The sequence below is a fragment of the Balaenoptera acutorostrata genome, chromosome 3 (genome assembly GCF_949987535.1).
Source record: "Balaenoptera acutorostrata chromosome 3, mBalAcu1.1, whole genome shotgun sequence".
NCBI lineage: Eukaryota > Metazoa > Chordata > Mammalia > Artiodactyla > Balaenopteridae > Balaenoptera > Balaenoptera acutorostrata.
The window spans coordinates 105,394,583-105,422,361 of NC_080066.1; the positions used below are offsets into that span (position 1 = coordinate 105,394,583).

A 27,779-nucleotide genomic window follows, 5' to 3' on the forward strand; every position below is an offset into this window, starting at 1 on the left:
TCCCTGAGGAAGAATGCTTCCACCAGCGGACTCAGTAAGGGCCCCACTGAACCTGCAGCTATGACCGCCACCTAGGTCACTTTGAACTCCTTGTGCCAATGGTCCAGCAGACAAAGACAGGAGTTATTAGATGGAGGCATAATCGACCCGATTATCATGGAGTACCAGATTGTTATTACACAGTGAGAGCAAGAAGAACTATGTTTGGAATGTAAACGTTTCACATGGGGTGTTTCCATGCCCAGTAAAAAGAGCAAGTGGCAACAAGGCCTAAAAAGGACAAAGTGACAAAGAATTGAGATCTCTCAGCAATGAAGGTCTGGGTCACCCCACCAGGCAAGAATCTAAGTTCGCCAAAGTGGTATCCAATATAAGGAAGTCTGGAGAGTACAGTGGAGGAGGGAAAAGATGAGTACCATTTATAGACTTGGTACCAATTAAAGGAGTGGAGCCTGAAGCTCAGGTTGTGCAACCTCCTGTATTAAGTGTTTTAGATGGATTGCAGCCAGCCACAATCTTGAAGACTCAGAGACACAGTGAAAATAACGTAAGACAAGCACGCATCTGAGTAGTGCAAAGAGCGCCCTATAACAAATATCTCATGTGCCTGTTGTCACGTCCAAATGCCTAGGGCTGAATTTATCAATAGCTGTGATAGACAATTCTTGGACACTCGGACTCATCTCAAGCTGATAACATCCAACATTAAGCATGCACTGTGCATTATTTTTACTTCTTACCCCAGGGCCTTCTCTGACTCCTTGGGAGCTCATTCAGCCCATGGGCAAGCACAGCCTGAAAGTATAGGGGAATTACCACCCCTGCCAGCAAACACCAACCAGAGGGGAAAGAGACAGATGAATACACTAGCTTCTTGTTTCCCAGCAGATAATCCTGAGAAGCATCCTGTATGCTTCTCGGAGATCCTGGCAGAATCAAGCCCTCATCCTGTGCTGTCTACCTCCTCGTTTCTGCTTCTTAAGATCGCATCCTAAATAAACTATCTTCACCTGAGTCCTTGCTTTAGGCTCCATTTTGGGGTGGAACAAAATTTAAAAGAGAAAATTTCTTTGAAATTTTAATAGGGAATTCTTTGAAAATTTAATAGAGAAAGAACAGAAGAAAGTTCAAGGTGAACTTTACTGGGCTGATTGCTAATAAGAGCATGTGGGTACTTGAGTGATTACATAATTGGAAAAATAGAAGCTGTCACCTTATTTTTTCAAAAGATGGTGAAACAGACCATATTTACAAAACTCCAGTCTCTGCAGATGTGTGATCATGTCCTTACTTACCAAGTCTCAACTTTTATCATTATCCCCGTCCCTGAATCTGCTCACCCTCTATTATTTAAACCTCATTCCTACTTCTTCTCAAAATATACCTCTATTCCAGTCCATCTATTCTCCTTACTGACCCATAAGCACTTCAAACTCTTGACTTTTTTTTCTGGTTGTTCCACTCACCCAACTTTCCCTTTTATGTGTGTATCAGGCTGGTCAAATCATATTAGTCCCATAAGCACACCTTAAAGCTCTATCTCCTCCAAAGTTTCTTCTCTAATAGTGAATCCTTGAATTCCTTCTCTCCTAAAGTCACACTGTGCTGAATCTGAAAGACTGATTCATAGTCACTTACCTTTTTAAAGCATTTGCTATTGTTTCCAGGCCCTGATCTTTCCTCCCCCAAATATATTATGGTCTCTATCAGGACAGAACTTTGCCTAGTACAGGTATACGGCATTCTTCAATGCTCTTGGCAATTTTGGGCACATAATAAGTCCTAGATAGAGCCCGAAGATTATGCTTAAAATTTATTTTGTAAACATCATATATTCATAAGAGAATATTAAGGGGAAAATCAGTATGTTCTAACACAGTCACAGAAGGTTTCTTTGGAGAAGTTATGATAAAAGGTAGGATTTTTAAAAGCAGCAATGAAGGGAAAAATAGGGTATGTTTTAAATATCAGGGTCTCTTCATTGAATAGAAATAGAAATCTGAAACTCGTATAAACAGATTCCTTACAGAACAGATTTCTTTAAACCAAGTTCTTTCTGGGTAGAGGAGTGAATCATAGGAATTGCTTCAGTAATTATTTCTGTGACCTGAAGAGGGCACTGCTTGCACAGTTGACAACAGCTACTCAACTGTCCACCTGACATACCAGCTCCTGTTCTGAAGCTGTGATGTCACCCAGTGCAGCTAATACCCAAGGTTCAGATAAGAACAAGAGGTTTTTCTCACCCTGCAGGAGAGATCTGCCAGCATGGCAGGCCCCGGTTTGCTGTGGGCTGTCGTGGTCTCCACCTATCTTGGTAAGGAAGGCACATGTTTTGCTTTTACTAACATCCAATAGGACTGGGAAGTAAGAAGAAAGATTAATAACACAGGGATCTTACCTCCTCATGGGTCCCAGCTACTGGAGGCAAGAAAGCGGATGGATTTTACCTGAAGTTTGGATCAGGCAGAAGAAAGGTGGGTGGGGATGGGAACCAGTTTGGGCTGGTCTGTCTGCTTTCTCTCCCTCCTGTGACACCCAGGGTGGTCCTTTCTCTCCTCTTTCCCGCAGGATCCAGTGTGGCCCAGATGGTCACTCAGCCTCAACCAGAAGTGTCTGTGCAAGAGGCAGACACAGTGACCCTGGACTGTACATATAGCACTAGTGAGAGTGATTATTATTTGTTGTGGTACAAACAGCCTCCCAGCGGGGAGATGATTTTCATTATTCTCCAAGAAGCTTACAAGCAACAGAATGCAACCAACAGTCGCTACTCTGTGAACTTCCAGAAAGAAGCCAAATCCTTCAGCCTCAGGATCTCAGACTCCCAGCTGGAGGATGCTGCAATGTATTTCTGTGCTTACAGAGGTCCACAGTGAGACGAACAGCAGAGAGAGGCTTACAGAAACCTCAAACCTCAGCATCTGTGCAGAGGTCGGGGGAGGTGGTCGAGGTAAGATGAACATAGAAAAATCATTGACTTCTCTGGAGAAAAGAAATACTATTCTATCTGCCTATAAGAAACACAGAAATGATGCTATAAGCTGGGATTCTCAAAATAGTAATAAAAATAATGGAGGTACACAATGCTTTATAGTTTTGTAAAGTACATTCACATGTATTTATTTAATTGTCACAACCCTGTTGTTATATAGGACAGGTCAGATATTCTGTGTCACTGCCATCCAGGCACTCTCATAGCTCAAACTAAACCTATATTCTCCATCTGCATGCCCCATGATCATATCAAAGTCAACATATCCGAAATTGAGTTTTTATACTCCCCACAAATCTTATTTTTTATTTTTCCCTCCTCAGCTTTGCTCAGGATTAAGACACACAATAAATTTCTGAGTTTGGAGACTTTCTCCACCCTCTACCTCCCAGCTTAGGCTATCTGATTTTGTGTGTGTGTGTGTGTGTGTGTGTGTGTGTGTGTGTGCTCACACCTTATTTCTTTCTAATTACAAAACGGGGTGAAAAACTACATCACATTTATCTCATTGTTTCCTGATTGATCTATCAGTCACCCTTCCTGACTTTAACCTAATTTCACCCTGTGTTTCTTAAATTTCCTTCATGCACCATTGGTCTGACCTAAGAAGTTGAGGAAAGACAACAAACTGTCAAATAGGATTTCATGTGCTGCTAGTACTCGTCAGCAAATGCAAATTAATTAATTTTTAAAAAACAAGAAGTTTAGGGCTTCCCTGGTGGCGTGGTGGTTGGGAGTCCGCCTGCCGATGCAGGGGACACGGGTTCGAGCCTTGGTCTGGAGGATCCCACGTGCCGCGGAGCAACTGGGCCCATGGGCCACAACTGCTGAGCCTGCGCGTCTGGAGCCTGTGCTCCGCAACAGGAGAGGCCGCGATAATGAGAGGCCCGCGCACCACGATGAAGAGTGGCCCCCACTTGCCACAACTGGAGAAAGCCCTCGCACAGAAATGAAAACCCAACACAGCCATAAATATATATATATATATATATATATATATATATATATATATATATTTAAAAACAAGAAGTTTAGCTTCTGGTTATGCTATCATTGCTGCTGGGAGGAGGTGAGCCATCTAGAAGAACCAGGTCTAAAGGTAGAGCCAAGCAGCTGCCATCGTCAGGGCCACCACCTTACATCCCCTGAGAAATCGGGGATGTCTGGACCTGGAAAGGATTCATCATACTTACGCAAAGCTGAAAAAATAATAAAATAGAAAAAATGATCCAACATTTCTTTGTATGTCCGTAATTCCCCCAACACATAGCTTTTGCTATGAAGACCCCTCGTGGAGCATTTAATTCCATCTGCCCACTTCAAGTGAGTGATAAAGTTGGAGCAGATACTCCACGGCTGTATTTAAGTCCACTGAGAGGTTTCCAGAGCTGAGGTTGGAGGTATGTTTAAAACGAGTGATGGAAGTTACTGGATTTGGAAGAAACCAAGGGGAGCCAAAGCCACATTGCTAAAGAATAACTAAAAACAAGCTTTCACAGGAATACTGTTTCATCCCTTAGTTATCAGTGCTAGCTCATGGGATTAGGTACCCAGGCTGGAATAGAACCAGAGCTGGTGACATGCAGATATTCTTTTGGATTTCCTGTGGCTTTTTCACAGCCTTCCTTGAGAGCTCCTCCACTGCCTGCCTTAGACCCATAGCCTCATAGCTAAAGGTCCCCTCTTAGTCCCCTTGAACAGCTTGGAGCCGTCTGGAACACTCCCATTTAGTTTCACATGCTGCAGCCCAAGGGCAAGTTATGCCACCCCTGTTCACCAAATCCCATCCAGTCCCACCACTCACTCTAAACATACCCCTTCCAGCTTCAGTTCCTAGAGCATCAGGTCCCAGCCCAGGCTCAGCACCCCAGGCTCTAGCTTGTCTAGAAAAGCAGGTGAGACAACAAACTCAGTGAGGGTATCACCTCTCACACAAGTCAGATAACTCTGGGCCATTCAAGTTTTACCCTCTCTTTTACGCCCCAGGTCCAAGTAGTCACCAAGACTTAATAGATTCAAGCTAGTTATCAAAGCTTACTTCTTTCTGTTCTTGCTTCTAGTGGCGTCAGCTCCTTTCATTTGAATTAATAAATGATCATCTACCTCTAGTCCGTCTATCATCTAGTCTCTCCGTCCTCATTTGTGCCCCCTTCAAACACTGCTTCACACGGCCACCAAGTGACCTTCCTACAATAAAAATAAAGTCATTCCCCCTTCAACAAAGCCCCGTTTCCCACAGAAGAAGACTGTGATTATTCAGAATGTGAGTCCATCAAAGCAGAGACCACTACTGTATCCCCAGCACCTTCCATGCCTGACAGGGTAAACAGTCGAGAGCTATCTGCTGAATGGATTAATGGATTAGTAATTCAGCCTCCTTTGTTGTCACACTCCTATCCTCTCCCACGCTATGCTCTCATCTCATCAGCACATGAAATTGTTTCCTGCCTCTACGCCTTTGTGTACTCTGTTCCCTCTGTGTGGAATGCCCATCCCCGCTCAACCACTTCACTGCTGTTCAGGATGTTCCCAAGTTTCCCCTCTTCTCTGAATCCTTATCCTGACCCTCTTGCCCAGTTACAACTGACCACTTCCTCTTTTTAACCCATAACTGAAACCCTAAGCATATTTCTACTGTAACAAACCTAACACTTTATGGAACTTAAATGTATGTTTTACTTTATTCCCACTAAAATGCAAGCTTTACTTGTCAGAGGCTGAGTTTTATTCATTTGAATAGCAATAGTGCCTACAATGTTCTTAAATTCACAGATACAATTTTTTTTTAATTTGGCCAGTGTTATATTGCTAGTTTTTTTTTTTTTTTTTTGATTGAGGTAGAGTTGGTGTACAATATTATATGTAAGTTTCAGGTCTACAACATTGTGACTCACAATTTTTAAAAGTTGTACTCCGTTTATAGTTACTGTAAAATATTGGCTATATTCACAGATATGATTTTTTAAAGTTTTTTTGAGTGAAGTTAATTGATGGCATTTTTCTCATTAAACATGATAAAATAAAAATTGATAACTTTTCTACATTGCCATCTCCTCCATAGTTGTATTTACTAGGGATTCTGAACTAACTCAGAGGAAACAGACTATATGGTATGCAGAAAATTAATAGTAATGACAATATTATATCAACAATAATAGTAGTAGTAGTAGCTAACACAAACTGTGTATACATGTCCCACATTCTGATAGGTGCATAACATGTATTATTTTATTTAGTAGTTTCAACAAATCAATTCAATGGGATGGGTGAATGGACGAATGGACTAATGAATAACACAGGGAGGAAAAAAGGAGATTTATATAGTAGGATAGCAAATTTACACTGTACTTAGTTACATATAGAAAGATATGTAAAGAAAAAAGTTTCTCTAATGATCTTTCCCATTAACCATCCCATCTACTAAGTCATTATGAAACTTAAACTTTGAAACTTGCAATTAACAATACCTCAGTTTCTTCAGGTTTAAAGAGTTCCTTTCGGGTGTCAATGTTTTTAAATATTCAGTCCATTTAAAGTTCAACTCCGTGTTAGGGCTGATTTAAAGTCTCTTGGATGACTCAGTCTCTTTAGGTGCTTTGTTTGAAGTTCCACCACCTTAGCCTCCCCTTCCCCAGGATGACATCTTGGTAATAAGGGGAAAGAATTGAGTGTCAGTTGAGGAGGGAAGAAAAGCCTTAAATCCATGTACTGCCTTCTGGATCCTTTGGTCTATGTAGCTGAGTAGCCGGCCTGGTCTTCTGCATGGGTAGGTAACTCGTTAGGTGTGGGTTATCCCACCTGGACTTTTGAGACGTGCTCCACTCTCCAATATTCTTGTGCTCTCATATTTATCTACATGTTTCTAACCTATCTTCACCCCATGAGTTAATCTGTCTTTTGCAGGAGAGGGAAAGGACAAGGGTCCTGACATCTGATTTCCTTGCTCTGCCTCCATCTTCCTTTTTCTTCGATCAGTCTCCCGAGACCAATAAAATTGACATTCCTATCTCACCTACACCTTCCTGTTACACTTCCCTTATATAAAAACTCTACTATCAGGTCTAACAGGCCTTACTTATAACATAGTGAAGGATATGATGAAATAATTTAGAAAAAAGTGTGCCTTTGAGCGAACCAGTCATCCAAGACAATTCTCTTGCTGAGAAGTCAAAAATCCAAATTAAATGTCAGAACTGAATGACGAAATGAACTATTTTCATTCCTTTGGAATCTAATCTCCCTTCCCCACTCAAAATAGATAGAAAGAATATAGATAAGGTTATGTGCCTGGAAATGTAAAAGAAAAAATATTACATTTCAAAAATATGTTCCCAATTACATGGAGAGAGAGGAAACAACTTATGTACCCAAGAGTACAACATGTGAAAATCACCGTGGATATTTTTGAAGAAGACAAACACTTTTAAAAGTATAAAAATTAAGAAAATGAAAGATAAGCCACAGACTGGGGGAAAATATTTGCAAAACATGTATCTAGTAAAAGAGTGGTATCCAAAATATGCAAAGAACTCAAACTCAACAGTAAGAAAATAAAAAGCCCAATTAAAAAATAGCCAGGGCTTCCCTGGTGGCGCAGTGGTTGAGAGTCTGCCTGCCGATGCAGGGGACACGGGTTCGAGCCCTGGTCCGGGAGGATCCCACATGCCGCGGAGCGATTGGGCCCGTGAGCCACAACTGCTGAGCCTGCGCGTCTGGAGCCTGTGCTCCGCAACAAGAGAGGCCGCGATAGTGAGAGGCCCGCGCACCGCGATGAAGAGTGGCCCTCGCTCTCCGCAACTGGAGAAAGCCCTCGCACAGAAACGAAGACCCAACACAGCGAAAAATTAATTAATTAATTTTTAAAAAAAAATTAAAAAAAAAAAAATAGCCAAAAGATATGAACAAACATCTTACTGAAGAAGATATACAAATGTCAAATAAACGTATGAAAGCATCATATATTGATATAATTAGGGAACTGCAAATTAAATCAACAGTGAAATACCCACACCTACTAGAATGAGTACAATCCAAAATACTGACAACACCAAATGCTAGCGAGGGTGTGGAGCAGCAGAAACTCTCATTCGTTGCTGGTGGGAATGCAACATGGTCCGGCCACTTTGGAAAACAGTTTGGCAGTTTCAAACAAGACTAAACATAATTTTATCGTATGATTCAGCAATAGAGCTCCTTGGTATTTACCCAAATGAGTTGAAAATTACATTCATACAAAAACCTGCACACAAATGTTTATAGCAGCTTTATTTGCATTTGCTAAAACTTGGAAGCAACCAAATACAAAAAATCCAATTAAAAATGGACAGAGGAGAAATGTCTATTTCAATCTTCTGCCCATCGTTTGATTGGGTTATTTGGTTTTTTTGATACTGAGCTGCATGAGCTGTTTGTATATTTTGCAGATGAATCCCTTGTCGGTTTCTTCATTTGCAAATATTTTCTCCCATTCTGAGGGTTGTCTTTTCATTTTGTTTATGGTTTCCTTTGCTGTGCAAAAGCTTTTAGGTTTCATTAGGTCCCATTAGTTTATTTTTGTTTTTATTTTCATTACTCTAGGAGGTGGGTCAAAAAAGATCTTGCTGCGATTTATGTCAAAGAGTGCTCTGCCTATGTTTTCCTCTAAGAGTTTTATAGTGTCTGGCCTTACATTTAGGTCTTTAATCCATTTGGAGTTTATTTTTGTGTATGGTGTTAGGCAGTGTTCTAATTTCATTCCCAGCACCACTTATTGAAGAGGATGTCTTTTCTCCATTGTATATTCTTGCCTACTTTGTCATAGATTAGGTGACCATACAGATGGCCAAAAAGCACATGAAAAGATGTGCAACATCACTAATTATTAGAGAAATGCAAATCAAAACTACAGTGAGAAAAAAAAAAAAAAAAAAACTACAGTGAGCTATATCACCTCACACCGGTCAGAATGGCCATCATCAAAAAATCTACAAACAATAAATGGTGGAGAGGGTGTGGAAAAAATGGAACCCTCCTACACTTTTGGTGGGAATGTAAACTGGTACAGCCACTATGAAAATCAGTATGCAGGTTCCTTAAAAAACTAAAAATAGAGCTACCATATGATCCAGCAATCCCACTCCCGGGCATATATCTGAAGAAAACAATAATTTGAAAAGATACATGCACCCCAATGTTCATTGTAGCACTATTCACAATAGCCAGGACATGGAAGCAACCTAAATGTCCATCAACAGAGGAAAGGATAAAGAAAATGTGATAAATATATACAATGGAATATTACTCAGCTATAAAAAAATGGAATAATGCCATTTGCAGTAACATGGGTGGACCTAGAGACTGTCATACTGAGTGAAGTAAGTCAGATAGAGAATGACAAATATCATATGACATCACTTATATGTGGAATCTAAGAAAAGGGTACAAATGAGCTTATCTACAAAACAGAAATAGAGTTACAGATGTAGAAAACAAACTTATGGTTACCGGGGGTAAGAGGGGGAGGGATAAATTGGAAGATTGGGATTGACATATACACAATACTATATGTAAGATAGATAACTAATAAGGACCTAGTGTATAGCACAGAGAACTCCACTCAGTACTCTGTAATGGCCTATATGGGAAAAGAATCTGAAAAAGAGTGGATGTATGTATATGTGTAACTGATTCACTTTGCTGTACACCTGAAACTAACACAACATTGTAAATCAACTATACTCCAATAAAAAAAATTTTTTTAATGGACAGAGAAACTGAATAGACATTTTTCTGAAGAAGGCATGCAATGGCCAACAGGCACATGAACATGTGCTCAGTACCACTAATCATCAGAAAAATGCAAATCAAAACCACAATGAAATGTCACCTCACACCTGTTAGAATGGCTGTCATCTAAAAGACAAGACATAAGAGTTGGTAAGGATGTGGAGAAAAGGGAACCCCTTATGCACTGTTGGTGGGAATGTAAATTGGTGCAGTCACTATGGAAAACAACGTGGAGGCTCTTCAAAAAAATAAAAACAGGATTACCATCTGATCCAGCAACCCCACTTCTGGGCATATATACAAACAAAATGAAAATGATATCAAGGAAATATCTGCACTCCCATATTTATGGTAGCATTAGTCACAATAGCCAAGATATGGAAAGAACCTAAGTGTCCATCCTTAGTTGCTTGGATAAAGGAGAAGTTGAATACATGTACAATGGAATATGATTCAGCCATGAGAAAGAAAGAAATCCTTCCATTAGCGACAGCATGGATGGACCTGGAGAGCATTGTCATTGTAAGTGAAATAAGCCAGAAAAGACAAATACAGCATGGTATCACTTATATGTGGAATCTAAAATGAAAAAACTGTCAACATTTTTTGTTTGACTTTTTTCTTTTGTTTTCCTACAGAGAGTAGGAAAGTGGTTGCCAGGGCTGAGTTGTGGAGGAAATAGGAAGAGGTCGGTAAAGGGTACAAAATTTCAGCTATAAGATGAATAAAGTCTGAAGATTTAACATAAAGCATGGTGACCACAGTTGATAACACTGTGTAATTGAAATGTGCTAAGAAAGTAGAACTTAAATGTTCTCAGCAAGAAAAAGAGATAAATATGTGAGGTCATGAATGTGTTAATCAACTAGATAAGGTGAATCCTTTCAGAATATCTACCTATACATAAACCACCACGATGTACACTTTAAATATCTTAAAAATTTATATGTCAATTATATCTAAGAAAGGCCGAAAAAAAAGAAATGTACTAGTAAAGACACCACCATAAAATGTAGAGACTCAGTATTTTTTTTTTTTTTAATTTATTTATTTTATTTATTTTTGGCTGTGTTGGGTCTTCGTTTCTGTGCGAGGGCTTTCTCTAGTTGTGGCAAGCGGGGGCCACTCTTCATCACGGCGCGCGGGCCTCTCACTATCGCGGCCTCTCTTGTTGCGGAGCACAGGCTCCAGATGCGCAGGCTCAGTAATTGTGGCTCACGGGCCCAGTCGCTCCGCGGCATGTGGGATCTTCCCAGACCAGGGCTCGAACCCGTGTCCCCTGCATTAGCAGGCAGATTCTCAACCACTGCGCCACCAGGGAAGCCCAAGACTCAGTATTTTTATCACAGCTGTGTTTTGAGAGGAAAGACTTAGAGAAAATGGGAGTTCTGAGGGTCACCCCTCCTGTCTGTCACAGTGCTCAGTGACAGGGCCCCAGAGTTGCTGGTGCTTGGAATGTCTGAAAAAGCACATTGGTTGCTGAAACAAAACTAACACAAAATCAGGAAAACAGGATCAAGGTAGATTTGGGTGAGAGGCTCAGGAGAGAGAAAGAACTATGATGAGGAAATTGAGACCTCACTGGATTTTACAGGCACAGTTTTGATGTGGGGCTGACACCAAGCTTGTGGTTTCACAGCTGAATTTAGGAAGAGGATGTGGGGCACAGTATCCACAAAATTTTTGGACCTCAACCTTGTGGCTCCTGGGACATGGTTTGGAAATAGTGATTTTCCAGAGTTCATCACTTGTGTTACTGATTCTTTCCAGAAGGGGGAGAGGGAGTAGAGGGCAGGTGAAGGGGGGGCGGGGCGGGGAGTGGATGCCTCAGGGTCAGGGGTTCTGGGAGATTCCAAGTGCTCTGTGAGCAGGGCAAAAAGGCTCTCAGTATCCCAGGATATCCTCAATATCCCAGGATATTCAAAACAGCCCAATATTTAATCACCTGTTTCGTAAGGGCATAGATCCACCAGAACAGACAGGGGAGGGTCAGATTTCCAGAAGAGGTGGTTGGTGGGGACGCCCTACTATGCTAGGCATTAACTCTTTAGTTGCTGAATCCTGGGTAAATCTGGGTAATGCATAGTAGATACTGGAGGAGAGCACTTTCAGAGGTGACAAATTGCCAATGAGTGTGGAAGTATATCTATATTTAACAGCCAGTATGGGTCTCATAGAACATACTCATAGTATATCAACTGTGTGAGGAGTAGTTACTCTGCCCATAATTCATGTGTATTGTCATCGGGTACTTGATTCATTTGTTCCCAGATGTGATTAACTGAGGGAGCTTAATGTACTTTTCCATTCAATATCGTCCTTAAAAAATATAAAATAATTTGGTTAACCAACTTCTTAATTTATGTAATCATCTCAAACAATAAACATTGTTTTAAAAAGATGAACTTCTATGGAATGGTAGTTAATCAGTCATCACTTCAATCCAGACACTGTAGGGGTCAATAATAGAAGACAGTGAATGAGGCTCTCCTTCCTTCTTGAAAACTCTTTCTTCCTTTACTCTCTGTTCATCCAAATCTTGGACACTCTTCAAGGCAAACCCACGTGTCACCTCTTCTCTAAAGACTTTCCTAATCGTTTGAAATCATGTCAAACTTTCTTTTGACCTACAGGCTACCTTCATTACATGCCGTCCTTTGTTGATCACTGTTTCATATTTATGTTCTTTCATCTCCAACTATATAGGGTCACTAGACTGAACAGAGAACACGGATCATTGCTTTTACTTTCCTTGAGTGCCTTGCAGTACTTTCCAGAGTATTTGGCCATTAAACCCTTAAATGTTACTTGCTGTTGATACTGATGCTATAAAGACCCTGGGTAAGAGTATAGGTAATGAAAGGTGAAATCAGGGTACAATTCTAGGCATAATTTGGACTTTGAAAAAAATATTCTATACTGACTAAACCTATGTCTTACGATTTTTTTTTTAAATCCTCAATTAAATAGTTACTGATCAAGCCTCTTTCTAATAAGGAGTATCACTTGTTGAATGAAGAAGAAGCAATATTTTTCTAAATTCCAGAAAGTTTTCATATGCCCAAAAGTTAGAAATGCTGGCATATGTCTCTTCTCCAAATCATAGAATAAGGGAAGTTTTCATGACAATCCTGCTTTCAGGGATCTGGTCTCCTATTCTAAAAATCCCATTAAACTTAAAATTTAAATAACTACATTTGTGTACTTTTTATAATTTATAAAATGTTTTACAATTTCTCCAATCAGTTACACAGCACATGAACTGTAAAACTGAATCTTCACCTCTGAGTTCCTGGTGTTCTCTGAAACTAATGATTGCCATTTTCTTACAACTTCGTATATATCCAATTGCTGTAGGATACACTCTGAGAGATGATGAAGAAGCCATTTCCAATCTCTATTTTAAAATCCTTGTTAAAGTTTCTATTTAGTGTTTTAAATTTTTGTGATCAAGGATATAAATTTTCTGAGAAATCAAATAGGTAGAATACTATTGCTAAGATTTAAGTCAGTCTAGAAAAAGTGCCAATGCTAAGAATGGTTATTAGTATATAATTCCTGTAACTGACTAAAATAATACCTAGTAGAAAATATTTAAAATGTACGTTTCTATGGGAGGACTGGAAAAGGGAGGGAGAATTTCACTTTTTTAAATAGTGTGAGAACTCTAATAGTAATAATAATAATAAATTTAAAATAATAAAGAAAATAATAAAGATTATAGGGTTCTTCCTACCTCCACCAAATGAAAAGATGTGTGGATATGATAATCTACTTCTTTCCTACTTTACAGAGGCAGGGAGGACCTCTTTTGGGATTCATGTAAAAAACTAATTAAAAATAAAATAAATAAAATAAAATACAGGTGTGGCTATGACGAAATCTGTGCTGAAGGACATGAACACCAAGTGAAACCAAGCAGCTTAACTATTGTCCAGTTCAGGGGTTTCCATGAAAAATCAGGGAAAGACAAATTAGCCAAGAATTCTTTTTCTTTCTTTTGAAAGTCCTAATGGAAAAGGGAATCAACATTGACAGTACAAAAATTAGTGCTAAATGTCATAAGTTCTACATTTGTACTTTTTCTTCCTACTGTTCTAGATCAATAGGGTAGAAGTGGCATGTAGCAATCACCTAGGAGTTTAAGACTACAGACCTCACCCTCAAACCCTGAGAACTACCATAGTTACACTGTTACTGAGGGAGTGTTTCATAACCACAAGGTATGTTAAGGTGGTAGAAAGTTTGATTAACCCCATTCCACAGAAGTTCATCTTTTTAAAGTAGAGCTGATTGTTTAAGATGGTTACATAATTTGAAAGCTGTTTAAGCAAATAATTCTATTTAGAATAATGAATGGAAAGGTATATCATATGCCCTCAGTTAATAACATCTGGGAACAATGAATCTACTAGGGCACTATCCCACCTGCTGACACTTCACATGAATTTTAGGCAAAGTTAGCTACTAGATACGGAGCTGACATTCCCTGAGTATACACTATAAAACCCTTATTGGTTGTTAAAAATGGAAATACCACCATGCTATTTGGCAACTAACCATTTCTCAACAGTCCCTTACATGCTCACTTTCAACCCCTGCCATGTTGGCTGTCTTGGCTCCTCTCCCAAGCTTATCCATGACCCAGCAACTAAAGAGTAAATGTTTGGCATAGCTGGGAGTCCCCACCAGGATTCTGTTCTAACACTCTCACTCTCTCCCTACAACCTGTGTCTGTCCTGATATCCATACCAGACAACAAACAGATGATTAAACATTGGGTTAAAAGTTTTTAATATCATCTCTGCCTAGAAGGAAACACAACATATACAATACCATACTATAACAAATAGTCTACTAGGTAAGAGTGAGCTGATGCAGGCTAATGAAGAAACAAGAAGAAAAGATTTAAAATTTTTTGACATCCAGACATATTCATAAAATAAAAGTCTGATAGATAAGCAGATATGAGCTAATCTGATCCTTAGTTTTGCCCCAAATTATTTTTCTACCTACTCTCTGGGCTAGAATATCCAATCCTGCTTCTGTGCTGAATGGATGTTCTGAACCCCAATTTCCAATGTGGTGAGGAGGAGGTGCTTTCAGGACACTAATAATTCTCTGGACACCAACTGGGTGTCTTGCAATTCAACTCAATTTTGACACTATCTATCTGGATATAGTGTCAGATTCCACAGGTTAAGGGCCCAGTCCTACAAGACTGCCCCTCCCTCACCTCAGATGCCAATCTCAGGTACAGGTTGTTACCAGTACTTCTGACCCACCAGCTATAAATCAGAGGTTCCAACGACCCCCTCCTTGAGTTGTATTAATTTGTTAGAGTGGCTCACAGAACTAAGGAAGCTTGTTTACTTACTAGATCACCAGTTTATTGTAAAAGTGTGTAATTCAGGAACAGCCAGGTGGAAGAGATGCATAGGGCAAGATATGGGGAAAGGGACGCAGAGCTTCCAAGCCCTTCCTGAGCACACCACTCTCCCAGAATCTTCACCTGTTCACCAATTCAGAAACTCTCTGAACCCTGGCCTTAAAGGTTTTATAGAGATTTCTTTGCTTAGATATGATTGATTAAATCATTGGCCACTGGCAGTTGATTCAACAGCCCCTGTCCCCTCCCTGGAGGTCAGGGGGGTGGGTCTAAAAGTTCCAACCCTCTAATCACAGGGTTGGCTCCTCTGTCAACTAGACACCCATCCTTAGGTGCTTTCCAAAAGTCACCTCATTGACATAATATAAGACATCTTTAAGACTCTTGCCACAAGAAATACCAAGAGTTTTAGGTGCTCCATGCCAGAAATGGAATGAAGATCAAATATATATTTCTTATTATAAATCAAAATATCACATGTGCTTATATTAAGCTTAGTCTTTGCTTAAGAACTTGGTCACAGTAGAACCTTTAGGTGTTGAGACCGCATTAGTTAATCCCTATGGATATTTTGATTCCTACTAATATGCTTTGCTAACACTGGTAGCCTGCTTTGGTTACTAACAAAACCAGCAGCATGGAGATTTAATGTCCTTTCTCTCTTTTTTTTTTTTTTTTTTTTAAAGTTTTACTTGATTTTATTTATTTATTTATTTATTTATTTATTTTTGGCTGTGTTGGGTCTTCGGTTCGTGCGAGGGCTTTCTCCAGTTGCGGCAAGCGGGGGCCACTCTTCATCGCGGTGCGGGGACCGCTCTTCATCGCGGTGCGCGGGCCTTTCTCTATCGCGGCCCCTCCCGTCGCGGGGCACAGGCTCCAGACGCGCAGGCTCAGCAATTGTGGCTCACGGGCCCAGCTGCTCCGTGGCATGTGGGATCTTCCCAGACCAGGGCTCGAACCCGTGTCCCCTGCATTAGCAGGCAGATTCTCAACCACTGCGCCACCAGGGAAGCCCTCCTTTCTCTCTTAACTCAGCTCTTTGTCTCACTTCTCTTTGGAAGCTTCATTCTCTCTGTGACACCAGAAATGGGCACTTTCCACTGACTACAGCAACAGAAATTTAAACCTCTTGGCAGGAGGAAACACTGTCTGCTTAATGGGGAGGCTGATTTTGATAATTTCTTGCATAGAACATTTGCAATTGCAGAAAGGTGAGTGATGTCAGGTCTAAAAGTCTTTTGTCCTGTCTTGCTTCATTCAGATTCAGATTTAAGGGGAAACATTGGAGAAGTCACATGAATTTCAGTGACTGATATTTTCCACCAGTCTATAGAAGATATAAACTTAAAGAATGGTTGGAGGATTAACCATAAACAGACATTGCCAGTAATTCTACATTGTCATCAAAGCATGTTCATGTGTGTAGGCCAACCAGAACATTAGATTAATGATAGTCAGACTTTGGAAAACTGTAAAACCTTCACACATTTTTAAGATGACTACTAAAATATTTTACAATTATTTTAAATGTTTAAGTAGTTATAAAGGTTATAAATTCTGCTGTATTATAAATATTGACATTTTCAAATAAAACTCATATAATAGCTTGTATATGTATGCAATGAAATCTTAATACCAAAGTGATTTGATATCCATCAACATCCAATTAAAATTCATGAACAAACTCTTCATTAACAATTGAAGATTTCATACTACTACTTTTTTCCTTACAATCATATTTCCATTCAACTTCTCCTGCAAAATTTAATATATTTTTTCTTTAAAAGTTTTTACTGATCACCAAAAATGTCTGCAACAAAAATATGTATGAAATTGAAATTATTTTTTTGTTTCCCCTGATCATATTGCTCTAATTGTTATTTTTTTCTGGACTAATTTGTAAATAAAATTACTAGTAATGCATGTTTGATGAAAACAACTTAAACACATTATAATTTTTAAAGGTTTTTAACATAAAAGGCAAAAAAGGTTTTTGGAAGTGCATTTCTTAAAAAAATGACTGAGGTCAGATCTAAGTGCTTTAATTAAATGCTTTCCTGACATTGGTAAAAAAAAAAAAAAAAAAAAAGCCCTTTCCTTAATGCTCTCAAACCTCAGAGCAACGCTGCAAAGATTCCATGTAAAGTAAGAAGGACAGTTGTGAAATGAGAGCTAGGAAACGAGAACCACAGTCAGGTTCTCAGGCAGATCATTTTTAGAAAAGGGTACATGGAGAAGTCGAGGATCTAGAAATTGATTCCCTTAAAATACCTATTTGTTCCCTAGTTTGAAGATCACTACATTAGACTACACTAAATATTACTGATTCATTCTCAGCCAGTCTTCATTCTGTAACAAGCTTTGAGGAAATAAGCAGGAAATTTGAAGGATAGAGTCTTAAGTTTCAGTAAACCTGGTAAATTTTCTAAAACCTGTTTGACATTTCTGGCTTGGAGGAATAACTACTGATGAGTTAGAAAACAATAGGGCCTGAGCTCTTGCATGATACAAAGTCATTTGCATACAAGTCACTTGTACGTGTATCTTTAAAAGGCAGTTTTAAATGCCATGGTCATTCATTAGCAACACTGTGAAAGAGAAAGTTTTTCCAATTTTAGAAAAAAAAAATGACCATTGCTAGATCTCTTTTTCTCTATCATGCAAGAGCATTTTCTAGTAGACACTTATCTGACACTCTTGAAGAAGGTAACTGTTGTCACAGCATATTTACCTAGCAATCCATAAATCTATATGAGAAAAGGCTCATATGGTTTACACTCCTGTGTGTTGGAGGGTAACCTACAGAAATAAAAGAGGTGTTACGAGTTCATAGCCTAGAAGAAAAATTAACCCCCAATTGTTGTACCAACTCTACCAATATTTTACTTTGCTATCTGTACATTTATATCTTTTTCCTATAAGCACTTGTGGAATCAGGTCTTTTTATTACTGGTTCTCTCACTAAGAACTTTAATAAAACTTGGACACAGACTCACTCCTAATTTGTGTTATAATTTTGTTTTTTGCACATATAAGGCCATTCTGGTTCTGAAAATCAGACAGTTATCTCTCAATACCTAAGCTATAAACTCCTGGCTTCATAAACATCTAAGGCAAGAGATAGATGGGCTCTAAACTAGGCATTTACAACCGGCCTCCCGTTTACATTTCATGGGGCAGGAAAAAGTGGGCTTCAGGCAGAACACTTACAACTAGTCTCCTGTTCACATTTACTGAGACAGGAGATACATGGGCTCCAGGTTAGACATTTAAAATCAGCCTCCTCACAAAAACAGAAATACAGATTAATGGAACAGGATAGAAAGCCCAGAGATAAACCCACACACCTATGGTCAACTAATCTATGACAAAGGAAGCAAGGATATACAATGGAGAAAAGACACTCTCTTCAATAAGTGGTGCTGGGAAAACTGGACAGCGACATGTGAAAGAATGAAATTAGAACACTCCCTAACATCATACACAAAAATAAACTCAAAATGGATTAGAGACCTAAATGTAAGACTGGACACTACAAACTCTTAGAGGAAAACATAGGAAGAACACTCTTTGACATAAATCACAGCAAGAGCTTTTTTGACCCACCTCCTAGAGTAATGGAAATAAAAACAAAAATAAACAAATGGGACCTAATGAAACTTAAAAGTTTCGCAGAGCAAACTATAAACAAGATAAAAAGACAACCCTCAGAATGGGAGGAAATATTTGCAAAAAAATTAACGGACGAAGGATTAATCTCCAAAATATATAAACAGCTCATGCAGCTCAATATTAAAAAAACAAAACAACCCAAACAAAAAATGTGCAGAAGATCTAAATAGACATTTCTCCAAAGAAGACATACAGATGGCCAAGAGACACATGAAAAGCTGACTGGTGTCCTTATAAAAAGAGACAATTAGGACACAGACACTAGGGACGCTCAAACACAGAGGAAAGATCATGTGAGGACACAATGAGAAGGCAGCCATCCATAAGCCAAGGAAAGAGGCTTGAGTAGAAATCAAACCTGCTGACACCTTGATTTTGGACTTTTGGCCTCCAGAACTGTGAGAAATAAATTTCTGTTGTGTAAACCACCCAGTCTGTGTTACAGAAGCCCTACTTTTACTTTTAGTTTACTTTTAACAAACAAATACATCGACCATGTGCCAATCACTATGCTAAACACTAGGAAATCAAAACTGACTAAGAGAATAAGTCCCTGTTTTCAGGGAGCTCACAGTCTAGCAGAATAAACATATGTGCACACTGATAAAAATTCTATGTGGTACATGTGATAATGCATACTAACATCTGTCATTTATTGAGTTTCTGCTCTGTCAGCACTTTCCATTTATCTAAAATTCTGTCCTTTATCTCCAGCTGTCACTTGTCCATTTTCACTTATTGATATATCACTATTATCTCAATTTCAAAACCCTTTCCCCATTCAGATCCCTCTTCAAACTTCCCAGTTTCTGTAAATATCACACCCTTCCTTTATTCAGGCTTGAAACTTTGGAGTTTATAGTTGGGCACCAATTCTTGTCAGTTTTTTCTTTTAAGTACTCTCAGACTCATCCTTTATTTAGAATCCCCACGACTACAGCCTTATTGAAGTCTTTCCATTCCTGTCAGTTCCTCTCACCAAGTTGAAAGGAATGTTCTCCTTGCTCTCCATTACTGAAGTCTCTTTCTTGCCCTTCTGCCCTATCCCGCCAACTCCCAACCATCCAAAAAGAATAGCTACCCCTTCTTTCTAAAATGTTTTTTCACCATATCACTCCACTATTCAAAACCCCATAACAGTTCCTGTTTTTTCACAAATATAAGCCCCTTTGACTAGTTTCCACTGACCTCCATAATCTGCTTCTCCTTTTACTCATCAACCCTCATTCCCAGAGGCTATTTCCCATATTTTCTGTGTTAGACCACCGTAACACTTCCTCACAAACACATCATCCTCACTTCTACCTCCCTATGTTTTTTTTCTCTCTCTATCTAAACATTATGTATTCCTCAGGTCTCAACTCCTCCAAAGAGTCTGCACTAAGTTCCTGCCACCTTCTATAATCTCTCTTTCTCTCTTCTGAATTAGTTAGAGCCTATATCCCAACTCCCAAAATTCACCCCTTTCACTATCAACTTTTGCTCTATGTATATTATTTTAATCTTCCTAACTAACTTACAGTTCCATTAAGACCAAAACTAGATCTTGTGAAATTTTGAAATAGTCCCATCCCATCATTTATACTATTACTTCATACTTAGTGGGTGCTTGGTATGTACTTTTGACTATAATGTCTTTTACTTCTTCAAGTGTCTTTTATTTTCTCCCCAAGTGCTCTCTTCAAGGAGAAAAATCAGTATTGAATGGTTCTATCAGTCTTGGAGAGTTCATGCAGGAAAGGGAATTTCAGTGGGACCTTGCATGAGACGAGGATTGAGTTTAGGGTTTTTAAAGAGAGAGAATTTATATGTAAAAAGCTGTCCACATTGACTGCAGTGAGAGTAATGGGTGAAAAATTACTGTCTCTAATTCTAATGGCAGCCAATTACACACACACACAAAAGCACAGGACATGGTATTAGCTCAGCAATTAGACAGTCATGTTGAATTCCACTCCATCGCATATCAGCTGCATGATCTTTAGCATATTATTTAATGCCTGTAAGCCCCAGTTTCATCTTCTGTAAAATATAGATGTCCTGAGGATTAAACGAGATCATTCATTCACTTAGCATAGTGTTTGGTGTACAGTGCAGCTCTATACATATTAGTTATTATTGTCACATTTTGTTCTCTTTTTCACAACTTTGTGGAAGAGATATTTGAGAACCTAAAAAGGCTGTGATGGTGTTCTTCAAGAGTTAACATGGTACAGAAAAATGTACACTATGTGTAGGAAGGCAAGATGATTCATAAACTAACCCAGTTCATCCGAAGCAGCTACTCATGTTTAGGGGAGTCCTAAACTTTCCCATCCTCCCAATCTCCCCCTACCAATAATCCACACAGTTGAGACAAACTGATTGTGGTGGGCATCACTACAATTTTGCCCACTCAGAACAACTCCCTCCTTATAAATAAATAAATAAACTCTAACCATGTGGTCTGAATGGAGACTGCCATCTTTCTTACATAGCTGCCACCTTAGATACTCCTGAATGACCCAGAGGTGGACTCCTGACCCAGTTGAGCCAATCGTATCACCTATACCCTGCTGCAGTCAGAAAATTAACCCCCTGGAGGAAAACCCAACTCAGACTAAGGTGAGCAAATCCCAGAATTTTTAAATTTGGAATGAAAAAGAGGGATTCTCAGTCTTCTTTGGTGGCTATGTCATGAGATGAACTCCAGCTGGAAAATGTTTGCACTCATGTCTCCTGACTTGTGGTTTAAGTGAATAAATCTGATGTGCAGAGAGAGGTGGAATGAAAGGAGAATCCTTGAAGGATTCAGCTCCATGGCACCCTGGATACCTGAAGCCCATATACATACATATATACATTCTGTACTTGTCTATGTTATAGGAGCCAATACATAATCTGCCTAATTCTCTTCTTGCCTAAGCTTACTTGAATTACATTTCTGTCATTTGACAAATGTCCTAAGTAAATGAGATTTTAAGGATTAATTTGCTAAGAAATTTTTAGAAACATTTGCTTGCTGGCTTACAAGAAGCAAATTCTACTTGTTTACACAATTCTACGGGTTACTTTCTCAGTAATTTCTCTAAATATCCTGAAGGCGACACTATTTCCATTCAAAACAAAACAAAACAAACTCTTCTGTCCAAAACATTTTTTTTTAAACAAAAGGGAGGAACTGAGTGAATTGCATGAGATGATTCTAATTGGTTGGAACATCTGTTGAAATGGTGTTTCTGTAGAGAAAGAAAAAGTTACCATATTTGGGGACCCCTGGCCAGTTTTCAAAACACCTTAATCTGAGTCTTCAGTGAACTGGACCAGAAAAAGAAAAAAAAAAAAAAAAATGAAGAAGCAACTAGCAGTGATTCTGTGGCTTCACCTAAGCTGTGAGTTGAGGGTTTATTGGAAGGGGAACCATGGGGGTCAAGGAATTGTCATAAGGTGTTCAGGGGTGGGGACAAGTTTCAGTGTGACTCATTTGAGGTTCCCTGGGGCGGAACTGGATTATAGGAATAACTGGTGAGCTCCTCCTTCTGAAATGTTCTCTCTGGACAGGGTTAAATGCAGAGGTGGAAGTGGAGCAAAGCCCTCCAACCCTGAGCATCCAGGAGGGAGAAGCCGGTACCATCCACTGCAATCATTCAATCACTGCTTCCGACAGACTTCACTGGTACTGACAGGATCTGGGGAAGAGCCTGGAATCTCTGTTTTTATTGTTGTCAAATGGGGTAGTGAGGCAGAAGGGACAATTAACAGCCTCCCTTGATACCAAAGCCCGTTGCAGCTCCCTGCACATCACAGCCTCCCAGCCTGGCCTCTCTGCCACCTACTTCTGTGCCGTGGATGCACAGGGTTCCACCAACACTTTCAGTCTGTACCCAAACCTGCAGCTGCAGCTCCAGCCCATCGCCTGCTGCGGGGACTGCAGTTCTGAGGCTTCGTTCACTGTCTTGCCTCTCTTCCTGCAAGAAAAATTCTGAGGTGAATGAAAAAAAAATGGTGTTTTAACTTTGATTTTCTTTATTGTGGAAATTTTCTTAAAAGAAAAGTGGATTCCGGGGGGGGGGTGGGGAGCGGGAAACAACCTAAACATGGCTTTTCGAGAATATGAAGTCTCATCTTTTACTGCCTGATAGTCAAAATCCATGAGTCTTCCATTACAGAACAATTTTACATTTAATGCAACTGTCACAAATAATTCCTGTGAAATATGGAACCATTATTTGTTTTATATGAGAACGTAACAGATAGCACTTACCCACAGTGGGGGCAAAGAGAATAAATGCTTTATAAAATAATATTCTATGAGAGGCTCCTTACCTAGTTTTTCCTGCTAAAATATTGACTGCAGTAGTCAGGTAATACCCATGTGATCTAGAGATCTAGTCATCACAATGTGTGGAGAGATTCTTATTGCAGGACCTTAAAAGAAAATTAAAAGGCTAATTGAAAAAACCTGAACCCACAGTAGTACATGAAAACACCATGCGTATACCTGGTCTACAAACCTAGGATACATACAAATACTCTCGTGTCTCTTTTATTTTTCCAACTAATTGTTAGAGCAACTTACCTGCCAGATAAGCAGGAAGTTTGTTCTCTCTTTCTTGAGGCCTTCCCCCTGCCCACTTCTGACCTGTTGAAGAATCCGGGAGACTTAGGCAGTTTGGAAAGGGTTAGTCCAGCTCCCACACACCATTAGAGGACCTCCCAGTTGACTCCTGCCTTGTTTCTTGCTGATGCCCAGTCTTCCCCATGGTCTGAGTAGGAGTGCTTGACCAATGCTTATCCAGGCCCTAAATAGTGACCCCACTCCACTGTCAGCGTGGTTACGGGTGCCTCATGCCTGGGTTCCCAAGGTTTGCAGAACTCTGTGTCCTCTTTTTGGTAGACACATGGCCATCACCCGAGCTCCAGAAAACCAAAGGATGCTGGGTTCAGAGTGGTTCTGGCGTTCCTATTGTGGGCCCACACAGCATCCCTTTTTCCAGCTTCTGGAATCCATACCTAAGTGATAATATCTTTTGTTTTGTGTCTCAGACCCAAGAGCCTGATTACGCTCACTTTCTCTAGAGTGACAGTAGGGTTATGCATGGACCCTCTTAAGGAAAGATACTCTTAGTAACCCCTGAGGATCCTGCAGCTTGTCTATAACCAAGACTGCCTTCAGTGACCCAAGGGTGATTTATTCCCCAAAGGAGACTCTCCAAGGTGACCTAAGCCAGTTTTCTAAGAGAGGCCACCCATAATGATTCCTTTTCTTTTTTAAAAGAAATTTATTTATTTGTTTATTTATTTTTTGGCTGCGTTGGGTCTTGGTTGCTGTGCACGGGCTTTCTCTAGCTGCGTCGAGCGGGGGCTTCTCTTCGTTGCGGTGTGCGGGCTTCTCACCGAGGTGGCTTCTCTTGTTGCGGAGCACGGGCTCTAGGTGCGTGGGCTTCTGTAGTTGTGGCACGTAGGCTCAGTAGTTGTGGCACACGGGCTTAGTTGCTCCGCGGCATGTGGGATCTTCCCGGACCAGGGCTCAAACCCGTGTCCCCTGCATTGGCACGCGGATTCTTAACCGCGCCACCAGGAAAGTCCCAATACTTCCTTTTCTAAAGGATGCTTGCTCAGTGAATATACAGTAGTTTTCTGGGGTTTTCTTACTGAATAGTAGAACTAACCCAAACATTATCATTCATAGGCACTTTGCTGTATGCTTTCGTGAAACAATTTAATAAAACAGAAGAAAATTACATATTAAGTTCTAATCTCCTGGCTAAGTCATTAGTGAAAAGACTTAGTTTAATGGCAAAGAAAGTAGTATCTCCTCTGAGACAACCTAGGTCCTGCTACACCTCTACTTGTCCTGTAATGTTCTTGTCCCAGAACAGTTTGCAATGGGAGTCAGTCCCTGGTTCAAGGACCCTTATGAAACTCCAGAATGTTTCTGGTGTTTGCTTATACACTTTCTGAAAGTCATAATATCAATTCTTTATTGTTTTAAAGGCTTTGCTTCCCTCTAATTACTCTGCAAAAAGTCCATGCCCATGTGTTTTACGACCCAGGAACAGTGGCACTGTTCCACAGCTCTGCTCCTTCCTCTGCCAGCAGAGCCTGTGTCCTGAGTCTGGTGGTTTGTTCTGTTCCTCTTTTCTCTGAGTGGTAATGCTGATTAATGGGCTGGGTTAGTTACTAATTGAAATCCAAGTTCAAATCAGATCCCTCCATGATGCAGAATTATAGATCCCGTGACATGTTTGTGAACATCCTTACAGGCCACGAAAGGTCAGGGGTTTTATTTCTTGGCCATAGCATACGCAGTAATGTTGGTATCTGTAACCTGCAATCCATTTTCTTATCACTCAGCAATGTTTAAGGAGCAATGTATGACTACAAACTATACAAATATACATTTATTTATATTGTACATTTAATTTGTAATTACAGCCCTTGGATAAACATTTTAAGACGGAGTTCCAACACAGCAGGGCTACTTGTTCCAAAGGCCAATATTTTTTTAAATTTTATTTATTTATTTATTTTTTATACAACAGGTTTTTATTTGTTATTCATTTTATACATATTCATGTATATATGTCAATCCCAATCGCCCAATTCATCCCACCACCCACCCCCGCTTTCCCCCCTTGGTGTCCATACGTTTGTTCTCTACATCTGTGTCTCTATTTCTGCCTTGCAAACCGGTTCATCTGTACCATTTTTGTAGAGTCCACATATATGCGTTAATATACGGTATTTGTTTTTCTCTTTCTGACTTACTTCACTCTGTGTGACAGTCTCTAGGTCCATCCACGTCTCTACAATTGACCCAATTTCTAGTACTATCACCTTTCTGTCCTTTCCTTATATTTTCTCATTTGAACTTCACAGCAAAAGAACATGATTTTTTGTATGTGAATGAGAGGCCGCACTTGGTTGATAGACACAGAGTAGTAGACCCAGCTTTTGGCTTGGTAAATAGGAGAAAATATGCTAAAAGAGAAAGAACTTTTGACTAAAAATTCCCTTATTATCCCAAATTCATAAGTGTGGAAGCCTCATATATGACACAGTGGCTTCAACTGTGCTGGGAGTCGCAGAAATACAGCTTAAGAATCTTATAGATACTGTGAGTAAAGAAAGTCAAAGATTGATGCACAAATTATTATTTCACACATTTCATAGTGGCTATCAGAGCAAGAGTGAACACACAACAGGAAACAGAAAGAGCACTGTTATGTGCCAAAATTACTCTAGCAGCATTTTAAATAGACTTCTGTAAGTTAAAGTCAGGAGAGAACCCTTACAGCTAATTTGGTAATTTTTTAAAGGAAGGAATTGAATAAGAGGATCATAATGAAGCTTCTCTTATTATAGCAAATCAAATTTTTAATGAACCTTCCCCATTTAAATTTTTTGGGAGAAAGGAAAATAGAAGGCATCTAAGAGCCCTAAGCATGGGATGTCTCACCTCAGACCAGCTGAAGTTGAGGAGGAAGGATGCCTATGTAAATACCAGCAGTGGCTGCCTTTGAATGTGGAATTTATTGTTTTCTCTCCTCCACTGTTTCCACTTTCATAGGATGGGGGTCAATAATTGAGCAGCTTTCTCCAGGAATGATTTTGGGAAAAGAATATGCTCACTGAAGCTACCAGTCAACAAAACTGTACTAAAAAAATCTATTTCAATTTGGCTGCCTCTTTGCCACTCAGTCACTAGCGATTGTAACCCCGCATCCTTTCGAGGCCCTTTTCACACAGTCTCAAGCTCCCCACTACATAGGCACGCCTCCTAAAGAAGACTCTCAGAAAATTTTAATCTTTGGATATTCCCTAGATTTACCACAAAACTTCCTGCCAGTCAGAAGAATATAATATTTTTTCTATATTCCTCACCAGTTCTCTCTTCCTTTCCCTCCATTTTTGTTTGTTTTTATTTCGCTAAGCTGTCCTTTTCAGGCTAGATAAGAACAAATTTCACTGTCAGGAAAATCATCTTATAAGAAATACCCATGGATAAACAACAGGGACCTACTATATAGTACAGGGAACTATATTCAATATCCTGTGATAAACCATAATGGAAAAGAATATGAAAAAGAATAAATATACTGTATATATGTATAACTGAATGACTTTGCTGTACAGCAGAAATTAACACAATGTTGCAAATCAACCATACTTCAATAAAATAAATTTTAAAGAAAAAGAAATACCCAAATTGAGCTCTATATGAAAATAATTGAAAACAGTTTTCCTCTTCTACCAGTGAGATGTACCAGCCCTAATCAGTACCCTCAGACAGCTGATCCATCAGGTTTTCCTCCCAAACTTCTAGACAAATTGTCATCTTGATTCGGGAAGGCCTTTAAGTGAATATATTCCAGAAATTACAATACACTGTAAAAGCTGAGCTTAGCATTTCAACATTCAGACCCTTCTAAGCAACTGCACATTTTTTTAAAAAAGAATCTATCTCTCCAAATTGCCCCAGAATCTTCACAGTATTATCAGCTTCTACAGCGATTTTCTGGCAGGTTAAGAAAGGTCAGCAGCAGCAGAGTACAGACCAAAAGCTCAGAACCTACAGCACTGACTGTAATAACTTCCATTTTTGGACAAAATAAAATTTGACATGGGGGCTTCCCTGGTGGCGCAGTGGTTGAGAATCTGCCTGCCAATGCAGGGGACACGGGTTCGAGCCCTGGTCTGGGAAGATCCCACATGCCACGGAGCAACTAGGCCCATGAGCCACAACTACTGAGCCCGCGCGTCTGGAGCTTGTGCTCCTCAACAAGAGAGGCCACGACAGTGAGAGGCCCGCGCACCGCGATGAAGAGTGGCCCCCACTTGCCACAACTTGAGAAAGCCCACGCACAGAAACTAAGACCCAACACAGCCAAAAATAAATAAATAATTAATTAATTAATTAAAAAAAAATATTCTTAAAATTTGACATGAAAAACCGACTTAGTTCCATCTTCCTTT

At 39.7% G+C, this 27,779-nt stretch overlaps 1 protein-coding gene across 1 annotated transcript in view; it reads left to right on the forward strand.

Annotated features, from left to right (window-relative positions):
* The first annotated feature begins 2,268 nt into the window (after positions 1–2,268).
* The window catches only part of LOC103000087 (T cell receptor alpha chain MC.7.G5-like), a 277,458-nt gene continuing 251,947 nt past the window's right edge, over positions 2,269–27,779 (forward strand). Inside the window, exons 1-2 of the mRNA XM_057543700.1 lie at positions 2,269–2,317; positions 2,572–2,868. Coding sequence (XP_057399683.1) covers positions 2,269–2,317; positions 2,572–2,868 — 346 coding nt within the window. The remainder of the gene's footprint in view (positions 2,318–2,571; positions 2,869–27,779) is intronic.